Source organism: Dryobates pubescens, chromosome 17 (assembly GCF_014839835.1).
Source record: "Dryobates pubescens isolate bDryPub1 chromosome 17, bDryPub1.pri, whole genome shotgun sequence".
Taxonomy (NCBI): Eukaryota; Metazoa; Chordata; class Aves; order Piciformes; family Picidae; genus Dryobates; species Dryobates pubescens.
In genome coordinates this window covers 17,439,616-17,451,051 of record NC_071628.1, presented here as the reverse complement: position 1 = coordinate 17,451,051, position 11,436 = coordinate 17,439,616, and the positions used below count along the sequence as shown (strand labels likewise).

At 40.3% G+C, this 11,436-nt stretch overlaps 1 protein-coding gene across 1 annotated transcript in view; it reads left to right on the top strand.

Annotated features, from left to right (window-relative positions):
- The first annotated feature begins 514 nt into the window (after positions 1-514).
- The window catches only part of MTMR10 (myotubularin related protein 10), a 34,793-nt gene continuing 23,871 nt past the window's right edge, over positions 515-11,436 (top strand). The window contains exons 1-2 of the mRNA XM_054168741.1: positions 515-721; positions 2,116-2,176. Coding sequence (XP_054024716.1) covers positions 662-721; positions 2,116-2,176 — 121 coding nt within the window. The 5' untranslated portion in view covers positions 515-661. The remainder of the gene's footprint in view (positions 722-2,115; positions 2,177-11,436) is intronic.

Sequence of the window (11,436 nt, the reverse complement as noted above, 5' to 3'; positions counted from 1 at the left end):
CTGCCCTCATGAGGCTCCACCCCGAGACATGGGACGGCATGTGAGCAAGTTCCGCCAGGCAGCCGGTGAGATTCAGTAACTGACACCCACTGTCCATCTGTTCAGAAGCAGGAGCTCGGGCGGTAACTACCGTTATAGGAAGCCCCCATTAAAAGTGGACAAGGTGTTCACCCCCCGTCTGCTGGCGCGGGTTAGCGACCTCGCCGGCCGCGGCCGCTTGGGCTGTCTGCGCCGCCGTACGCAGGCCACTGCTCCATCCTCCTCGCTCCCCCAATATGGCCGCTTCAGCCTAGCGCCCGAGCGGCGCTGCTGCTCCGCCGCTCTTGGCCGTAGAGAGCTGCTGGGCCGGCTAGGCGGCTGCCCTCGCGGGGAGGCGGAGGGAGTCGCGAGAGCCTCCATGAGGGGTTGCGGCAGCCCCAGACCGGGCCTGCCCAGGCCGCTGACTCCTCCCTTGGGGAAGGGGGGTGCGCAAGGGCCGCCCCTGCCGCCGCCCGCCGGGGCCGCCGCCGTGTGACTGGGAGCGCGCAGCCCCGAGTGGCTGCAGGGCGCCGGGCCTGAGCCGGCGGGCGTCGACACCCTGTCCCCGCGGGACGGGGCCTCCCGGGCCCGGCCCGGCCCGCCTCTCCCTTCGCGGCCGCGGGCGTGTGCGCCGGCAGCGACAATGTTTTCTCTCAAGCAACCCAAACCCACCTTCAAGTCCTACCTTCTGCCGCTGCCTCAGGTAACAGCCTTTTATTTCCGTTAGCGACCTCCTCGGCTCTTCCCCTCCGGGCCCTGACTGAGGTGCCGCTGCTGGGACAGTCCTTCGGGCGCGGCGGCGGCGGCTGGGCCGGCCCGCAACGGGGCCCGCGGGGCGCCCGGGGCTCAGCCCGGATCTTCTCCTATGCTGGCCTACAGGTTACCGACCCCACGGGGAAGTAAACCAGTACCGGCGCGGAGGAGCTCTTAGAAATCCCCCGGCGCACAGGGAAACAAAAGCTGTGCAGTAGTTTTAAAGTGCAGCCTGTTGGCCTTTGAAGTTGCATACAAACCATGAAGCGAGCCTGTGCTGGTGACGAGCCCAAACTTGAGTCAAGGAACAGAATGTTTATCACAATGAAGTCCTATGTTGATTAGAACATGCCAGTGTGAGGCGATTTTGGGAAGTTCAGGTCTTAGGGCTTGTTTTCCTCTTGGTGCCGAGTGGGATCGGCGTTACCCTCGTTCACACCGCGGGGTACTCCTGAGGAGAAGGCATCTGCTGCCTGTTTAGTATGCAAATGATTAAACTCTACTGTAGCTATCGTTTCACATTTGAAACTTGGCCGATGATACGAGAAAATCAGCATATATATGAATTACATCTAGTGGAATACTAGACGTAGTGCATATAGTATCTAGTAGAAACCCCAGGATGTGGTCTGCCTGTGTAGCTGACAGAATGTGAGTCTTATTTTAGACGACGCAGGGCCGCTTCTAGTAGCACGTTTGACATGTTGTCTCATTTTTGCTTTTTCACAATTTGTCAGTGAAAGTAAAATGTTGGTGCAACATAGTTCTGGGTATTCCTTGTCCTGGGAAATGGTAACATCACTGATGATGTAGGAACCATCGGCATGTCACTGAAGGCTCTGGTCTCTTTATAAAAATATCTTCATTTTTATGGTTTGAAATAAAAATGCAAGTAGGCACATCATGTATGCATTCTAAGCCTTAGATTTTGGGGTATTTTAATGTGCATAACTTCACGATGTAGGAAAAAGTTGGTAGAGAGTTTTGTGCAAACGGGAGTGTTCGTGTCTGTGTAAAGCTTGTTGTAGGACTTGAACCTGTATGAAATGTCAAGCCAAGTTGCTTTTAGTTTGTCCTGTGACTTGTTGTAGCCTAGGTTACCCAATCAATGAAATGTTAGCACTTTAAATATAAATATTTTGTTATTCTTCTGGTGGAAAGCTAAATGTACACAAAGATAGTAATACCTTTACGGAAAACTGTTGCTGTTATTGGATCCTAGCTTTTCAAAATTAGCTTTTTTAGTTAAAAAGATTTTCCTTTTTGCCCAAATAGCTCAGAGTCATCTCTGTCTGTAAAGATTTGATTCTTAACTAAACTGCACCCCCCTTTTTTATTTTTCAGGCTGAAGACCATATGACATCAGAACCAAGGATTAGAAAACTGGAACCAGTACTTTTGCCAGGTAAGTGTGAATCAGGAACTTGACGGATAGCTCAACAAGGATATGTTTAAGCCTTTTCTTTATTACGACTGGTAAAATGTAAATTGTTCTCCCTGGTTAAATGTGATTTTTGATTTCTTTGGTCTTTACCTGTGTGCAGAACTCTATCATAGCATCTGTGATAGCTTTATTTTAAAGGAAAATAGTCGTAGACTTTCTAGTAGATAGGTCTGATTGACTTCTGCATTGGAAAACTTCTATCGTCATCTTTGTTCATTTGCTCTTGCTGAGTATGCAACTGCTATGCAATTTTGGAATTTGCAAGTGTCTTTAAACGTAGGCAGAGCAACCTTTTCAGTGCATGGATGAAAAACCCAATGTTTTTATTGTTGTTCATAATAACACATTTATAAAAATGTAAGACATTTATGACTTCTGTATCTTAAATAAGGAATAATCTTTGGTAAATGGCATTTTTAGTAAAGAGGATTTCTACAAGCCTTTTTCAGACACCAAAGAAACAATCAACTGTTCCCAAGATTACTTCTATTGCAAAGTGTATGTTGCATTAATAAATTTGACTCGCTGTTTCTAAGAGCAATTTTGAATTTAAAACTATATGTACTGCATTTTTTTTCTTCGCATTGAGATTATTTGTTAATAGAAATGAATTTATACACATATAATAATGTAGAAAACTATTGCTGCCATGTTGTCTAAGTTCATAAAAAATACTAACTTTAAAAGTCATCAATAGAATAAACAAGTTATTCTTAAATTATTTCTGTCACTGCTTCATATAGGACTGTTGTTAATCAAGCAGTACTAATTGGTGTGTGATATAGTCCATTGAGGTACCTTAAGCTTATGATTTTGAAGGTCTCTTCCAACCTGGTTTATTCTATTCTAAAGTGGCTGAAACGCTGCACGAGGGTTGGTTCGACTGAAAGAGTAAATAACTGACTAACACTTTTCATAAAGCAAAACAATACAGATTTTTCTTGAGGCATAAATACCTTAAAATACAGTGCTAAGATTGTTCAGTATTTGAAATGCAGTTATTTTTATGCTTGCAAAACTTCTGCTTACTACTTGGCATCTTATTGGTGGTGTTGCAGTTGATACTCATCCAAGGTCTTTGACTCACAAGGAAGTGACTGCGTGTTCTTCTCTGAGACATTCCACAGAAAATGCAAGGCAGTAGGAGACTGCTTTCTCCAAATGTAACACATCTTGCTCCAGCCTTGACTGTGGAACAAGTGCATGAGTGGCTAGAGAAAACAGCTTCCCCACAGTCACTTTTTGCAGCGTGGTTCATTATTTGTGAAAGTCTGAGGTAGACTTAAAATGGTGCTGAGTGGGTTTGTTTTTCTCAACCAGCTTATAATTATGCCACGTTTGCATCATTTCCCTTGTCTGCACTATCTTTAAATCAGCATTTGATAGCTTTTGGGACAGTTGCAATAAGCTGCCCTAGGTTATACGGAAACCAACTGAATGAGCGTGACTTGCCACAGAATTAACATTTCCATCTTTGTATCATTATAAGATGTTACTTTGAATTATTTTTGTAATAAAATTTGCTGCTCTGTATTGCCACAGAGCAGTTCTGACAAAACATTTTCTTTTTTTGTGAGCATTGGTCTGTATGGGCTGGGGAGTTTAGCAGTGACATTTAAAATTATTTAAATGCAGCTCTTGCTGTTTCAAGTTAAGCACTGGCCTAAATGCATTTTCTTTCTGTCATCAAATGGTGCAGTAGAATACTGTATAAACAAGTACACATTGTACTGCTGGATAGACTGGCTTTTGGATTTGTCATAACCCAAGTTTTTGGCCAAATTCCAACTCATTTGATTATATGAAGGCTGACTTGTACTCCCTTGCATGTACAGTTTGAGTATAGTGTTCCTCATATCCTATCTTTAATAGTTATTAAGGAACAGAATTAAACACAAGTGGCAGAATATTTATTGTGTCGCTCTAATTCTTTTGGAATTAAAATTGTATTAGCACAAGCAGTTACTGGCTTTTAGTGACCTTGGAAAACTGCAAATAGTTGTGTTAAGCTTTTGATTCCTAAAACAGTCACTTTGAAGACTAGCTTACTGAAAACTGCAATTCCAGAGTAGGTAAATACCCTATTATCTAACTTGTATTTCTGTGCAGTGGATGTTAGAAGAGGGAGTTCCAGATAGGGGAAATAATGGGAATCAGGTTACAAAATGAGGAGGTTTTTATTTTTAAATTAAAAATTCTTTTAAAATGTAATTTACATTGGAATAACTTTTAAATTGTAGAGTTTGTTTTTTAAAGTTTCCTCTGTAGAGCAGAGGAATAATGACGCACATCTTCAGCTTTGGAACAAAAGACCTGTATTCTCAGGGAACTGTGTGCCCTGAGGAGGGTGCTGTATTAGGCAAAGCAAAAAATGTCGTTTAAAGCAAGGGAAAACCTTGGTTTGAAGTGGCAACACTCGTGCTACAGTATGTAAAAGCAAATACTTTTCTAGAATTTGGTATAATTTTGTTCCAAAATACATGATAGAGGTTTAAGATGGAGTTGGTTGGGTTTTTTTCTTTAAGTTCTTCTCTCCTAGTGTGGCGCTCTGATCATGAGTTAGTCAAAGAGTTGGCCTGTGTAGCAGTTTCACTTTTTTCCTTTGCTTGCATAGCTTGTTTTGTAAGTGTGTCAAAGAGAAAATAGCAGGTAGTCTACCTGACAGTCTATTGCGGTGCCTTGCCTGGCTAGCAGGAAGTTTGCTTCTCTATTTCATGGGAGAATGAAGTTGAAGTTGTTGAACTTGAGGGTGTGTTTTGTTCTGGTACTGAATTGTAGCCTGTTTTCCACAGGTTTGTAGAATTTTTGAGACAGCACCTTAAGCATTCTGAAAAACATGTACACCATACATTCCTGGAATGTAATGCAGTGTGTGTTTTCATGATTTGGATGACAGAGCAGTGTGCAGAGAGGTGCAACATGAACAGGTAATGAACCTGTCTGCTGTCTGTACTGGCAGCAGTGCTGCACTGTGGTGCAGGCAAGATCAGGCAAAAAGGTCCTCACTGTTGCTCACATAGGATGTTCTGCAGGAGATTATGTAACAAATGGAACATCTGATTAAGTGTGAGAAAAGGATTGTTCTTCCTGAACCTTAATACCCACTTGTGTTGTTCAGTATACTACTGTTTTGATAGTAGACTAAGTAATTAATATACAGCTAGAAATGGTTAAATTTTTGTTTTTCAAAGTTTATACAGTAAAATTATAGAAGTAAACAGAATTAGAATAGTATTTTTTTATTCTTAAGACTTGGGTCACATTAATTTAAAGGAATATTGATGTTGAGCTGCTGTTGTAAAGCAGTTATTCAGTCTAGACCATGTTTCATGATCCGCTTGTAGAAGTCAAGCTCAGTGCCATCACTGGTGTGTGATCACACCCTTGGTGGTTTTATGAACAGGTTGTAAGTGTGGCTGGACTGGGTCAGATGTCTCCTCTTCCTGATGGTGGCTGCCAGCAGGTGTGTAGGAGGAAGAACGAACAGGACAAGCAACACTCCCAGCTGCTTGTTCTGCTTCCCTGCTTCAATCTGTGGCATGGGGACTTTCCTCTTAGGGTGGCATAATGGGGAGATCCAAGTGAGGACTTACAGAACATGATAGAGACAGTGCTATCATATTTAATTCCTCTTGCTGAATTTATTTTGCATGAATTTATCTGATGGCTTTCTATGGCCACATAAACTTTTGTCACGCAGAGCTTTATCTGATAAGAAGTTTAGCAATTTAATTATATGCTGTTATAGGCTATCTTTATTTGCCTATTCTGAACGTACTACTTTCTAGTTTCCTTGGGTAAATCCTAGTTCTTTTATGACACAGTAAACATCAAGCTGTATTCCCCCATTCCATGAGATTTGTAATTTTCAGACTCTGTTGTATGTCCCCTCTGTTTTGCTTCCCTCTAGATGTGTTCTTGTTAAGGTGGAATTGCATATCAAGATTTTTGCTGCTGGGTACGTTTGGCTTTTGTCTTAACACTGCCAGTCTAATTGGCTTTACCACCTACTTTTTGGTTTCTGTTTACTTTTTTGTATGCATGTGCCCTTAGGCAACTGACAGTAGAAATTTAACAGTGGGAGGTTTTTCAAGCTGTATCATGGAAGGTTTTAATCTTTTAGAAGTGCCCTATTCTTCTGCAAGTTAGCTTCCTAGGTCTTTTTCTATTTATTTTTTTCCTTCCTGCTTTCTGCAAATCTTCAGCACATTAAGTCATGCAAAGCAGTGAAGGAAAGTACGTTGTTTGGTGAGGCACCCTTGTGCATTAGTACTTTGGGTATGTTCGTTCCTGACTGCTTTGAATCCCTGTGTGTGTTTCTTGGCATTTCCATTTGTTTTGTGGCGTCCAGAGCTGGAGAACGGAGATCGTGGTGTTACAGTGTGAGTGCATGATGCCTGTGCTGTGACAGGGCAGGGGTAAGAAATAGGGACCAAATTAATGAGGTTCATGTGTAACACCAGAGATTTGTCAGGTCTGCCTGTCTTGTGTAGTAGGAATCACTTTGGTTTAATACTGCAAAGGTGAAACTGGGATTGTTTAATTGCTTGGTTCAGGTGGTACAGCCAGTGCATTTCTTCGTGTCTCATGCAGAAATGAGTTGTTGATACTCAAGTAGGTATTGCTTGATCCGTTACAGATATTCATGTGTTAATGGTGAGTAGCAATAGCATACTAATTGCTGGTAATAACTGAATAGAACTTGCATGAAGTCAGTTTCTGACTGTTTCCAAAGCATATTCAGCTGTTGATTCTTACTTCCAGTGCTGTGGCATGCTAGCCAAGGCTCTCTTACTTACTTACGTAGCTGATTAAGACATAATATTGCAGGGTTAGGGTTTTTTCCCTGCATCAAATTTCTTATTTGAAATGGAAGTGTTGCTGTAATAGTTAAGTTAATGTGAGGTATTAGATAAGTAGGTGAAATAGCTTTGTAATTTCAACTTGTTTTCAGGAATTGGTGTCACACAAGAGCATGAAATTGTTTTGAGCAGTGACAGTTTAGAAGTAATATAATCCCATGAAGCTTTTCTAAAGTAGATTATTTTTTCCCCAACAATTGTTTTTTTTGTTTTTTTTCATTTAGGTTAGTTGCAAGAGTTTCAAATTCTAGATTTGAATTTGGAAACAGCAGCTTTCTGCAAACTAATCCTTCATACAGCAACGAGTTTAAAACTGAACTAAGCATTTGCTTTATATTTAGAATAAATGAGGCCTCACTCACAGTAAATATATGGTAAATTATTATAGCTTTTTTGTTTGTTTGACTCTAAGTGAATGTTCAGGCATGCCCTGGGTTCAGTTAACTACTTGTTTTGGTTTTGCTTTTTTTAAGGATTGGCATGCTATAAGGACTACCAAGGCAGTCTGTATGTAGAATTTTAATTTCACATAGAGTCTTACAAGTGGATTCTACTGGATGAAGTCAGTTTGTTCTGCTTGCTTTGTTTTGAATACAGAGAGGGCGTTTCTTACAATTTCAGACTGATAATCTATTTTCAGTATTTATGCATATCTGCAAAAGTGCTTTCTTATTTGCTACATGCTAGCTGTAGGGAGATACAGAAATCCTTCTTTAAAGGTAGAAAGATGAACATGCTGCTTTAAAATCAAATAGTTTAATGTTTCTGCATGTACATTCTGCAAACAGTTCCAAAGTATTGGTTTCTGCCCACACCGTTCCACATTTTTTTAATGCCATAAGTCATTAAAGTTCAGAAAGGATAAAATGTTAGTGTAGGTTCTGAATTGTCAACTGGTGAAGTGAGTCTTTACTGAACCAGTATCTATGAAACATGTGTTTCTGTATTGATCTATTATGTCTCACCTGAGTAAGGTAGACCCAGTAATACATTGCAGACTGAGAACAGCATCTGAAACTTGAATAGGTGACATATGATAACAGGCTGAAAACCAGAATCCTCTCAAATTGTTACTGACTATATTGATTAGGCAAAGTTAGGTTTTGAGAATCTATCCTAGCCAAACTAAAAATAAGCAACATGCAGAACACTCTCCCTCCTCACTGGTTTGTCTGTTGTTCACTTTAATCTGACCAAATCATTGCTAGCCCCTTTTTTTTTGGCGGGGGGGAGGTTGGTGATAATTTAGCCTAAAAATACATGCTGATGTCAAGAAGAGCTGTTTATTATTCCATTTTTCTCCTCACAGGTGTATGTTCTTGGTAGTTACTTGGTACTGACACTTTTTTGTACAACAAAGGAAAGAGCCAGATCAGAGACCTAATCCAGATGAAACTGGGACTGGCAAAAAAAAAAAAAAAGGAAGAAAAATACATGGCTAGAGTTATTTTCATCTGGATTAGTTCTCTAGTGTGGCCAAGTCTTTCACAATGGCAATGCCACCACAGGGGTTGAGGTAGGAGTGCATGTTGACTATACAACTGGATCTATTTGGTAGTGAGAACCTTGCTCACGATGGACGTGCCCTTCTTGCTTTGAGAAATCCTGTTGCCTGTTCTGTGTTCTTGTGTCCTTCCGTGCATTTCTGGGGAAGCTTTTATGGAGCATCCCATCCTAATTCAGAAAAGCAGACTAGAGATAAAAGACAATTTTTTCATGATCTTACAGATACTTTTTTCTTAAGTTTGGAAGTGTCTGAGCACACCAAACAGAAGATTCATTTAGAAGTGGATTGGAGACATTTACATCTAAATGCCTGGTGCATGCTAATAAACTCATACAATTTTGGTATTCTCTTTACAAGAGAGCAGCTAAGAGGAGGAAGCTAAATGGCTGAAGATGTTCTAGATTTTGGTTACATATTAATGAAGTTTTAATTGGAAATTCTTACTTGGGAGTTTACAGAAGTTCATTATTTGCCAATCACTTTGCAGCAGCTTTAGATTCTCATCTTTATAAATACAAGTGAAAACATTTGTGTGCATGTTTAATGATTAAATGGCTGCTAGATTTAACTTTAGCTTTTCTGTTGTGAGCTTTTCAGAGTATCCTTCAGATAAAAAAGCTGGGTTTTGGTTGTCTCAATTGGGTATAATCACTACCAGCATTAGAGATGAGGAACAGGAGTTGCCTAAGTTCATTCAGCTGTTAGATTTTTATGAATTTAGGAATTATATGACTGCATGAAGTACTAAATACTCTGCTGTCCTTTTGTCTATTAGACCTTGAACGTGCAGTAAACATTCAGGTTTAGAATTTCAGTGTTCATTAAAGAAATTTTATACAAATAAATCTATTCCTAAGTTTCTGGGACAGCACTGAAAAAGTTCCCTTAGCAAACTTCTTAAGCCTGTAAGATTTGCGTTATTCATTTACAGAGTCTGATTTCAGCTATTCATTGCCTCTAGCAAGTACCAGGTTCTTAATGTGCTAGAAATACTGTGTGTTAGCATTTTATTATGCCTGTGCACGTGTGCACTAGTATGTATTGATACATATGTGTGTGTACATGTGTATATATAGAACACAGCACTAATACACAGCTTTATAAACGGCTCAGTTTATTACTTTGTGCAGCATTTTTCTATTCAGTCAGTACCTTTAGATTTGCTGAATAGTGTTCAGCCTTTCTCATCTTGTACATCAATATGGTTCTAGTCCCAGATGCTTTTCAGTCAACCTTTTCCCCTGAAAACTAAGGTATTAGATAAGGTGTTCTGCTGTATTTGTTCTGTGTTCATAGGCAGCAGGACTGCTAGAAACTCTTTTGGATGGAAGGCTTTGGCAGCTGCTTCAGTGTGTAGCTGAAAAGCTGGAAACTACTTGGGGTATCTTTCTTTGCTGACATGTTTCTTGAATTTTCAGCCAGGGTCATACAGAATTTCAACACACTAACATGAAAACTGGCTACGTAGGTGAAAGAGGAAATTCCCAGTTACAAGTTTGAGTGTAGTGCTAATTCTAGCAAATCTGGCTTAGTTTTTCAGACTTAGCAAATGGACTTCTCTGATTGCCCTGTCATTGACAACAAATAGTGATAAAAAGCACCCAATAAGCTAAGAAAATCTTTTAGATGTTTTGTGTGATCTGCATGTGTGGAGGTTATTAGATCCAGAGTTCCTGATGCCAAGTACCCATTACGGCTTGAACCTTGGGGCATGGCACCAAAAGTGACAAAAATACTGTTGACAGAATGGTGCAGAACATCCTATATTTCAGGATGTTACCAATTAGGGACTTTGTTTTCAAATCTTGCAGAAATAAATTGCCCTGAAGCCTAGACCTGACTCACTTCATGTGGCTGCAGGCTGGGAAGACAACTGATGCTGTTGCACAGTAGCTGGGGCACCTGTAGACCTCTCCTGCTGGTCACTAAGAAGGCTGAATCCAGTGATGCCTGTGCTGTTTCCAGTTCCCATGCGTGCATGCATGCTCTGAATTTCATTTGGATTGTAGTGGGCTGTATATTATAATGGATTAGATGTATACCATGAAGTCTCTTAACATCCAAACCATGGAACAGTCAAGTTCTATTGCTTTTGGAAGAGTCAGTAGAATTTTTCTGAAGTTTAACAGCAGTTTCTGAGGCTGTGTTATGGGGAAAGTGTGTTAGCTAGCTAGATCCTTCTGTCTCTTGTGTTATTTTTGTGATTCATATATTCAGTGTAGAAATATTTTTATTAAAGATGATTAGGCTTTATATATAAGGGTGGCAACCTGTCATTTTTCTTCTGGTTTCCTGTCAGAGTTTAGACAAATGGCTCTTGTCTCCTGAGATCATTCTTCAACTGTTGGAGTCACATGGAAGTGTTGACTGCTGTTCCGTGTCTGGAACAGCTTGTGACTGTTTACTGGAAAAAAGCAGCAGCTACATTGTAAAAATGTGCAGTGTAATGTCTTTGAATAGCTCTGTTGTTGACACTTGTATAGAAAAATCACCTACTCAACTACCAATACAAGAAAGGTTCATTGTGCAAGGCCAGCACATAGTATTTGTGTTATCTACTTTACTAAATCTGAGTGAGGTTTGGAAGGTTTGCACCTATTTATATTGCTCATTATATTTGTGTTGGATAAAATGAGAATAAATGAAGTTGTACAAAAACCAGATTATTGTTAATGTGTTGTAGTGTAGCTGCACAATTATGAGGGATGGAGGAGGGAAGTGGAAAGGAGTGGCTTTGGTAAAGATGATGTAGCAGGCATGTTTTAAACTACAGTAGATTCAGATTGAAGAAATTTGCATGGATCTCTCATTTCTCTACTGTTTTGGAGCATTGAGGACTTGAAGTATGGAAA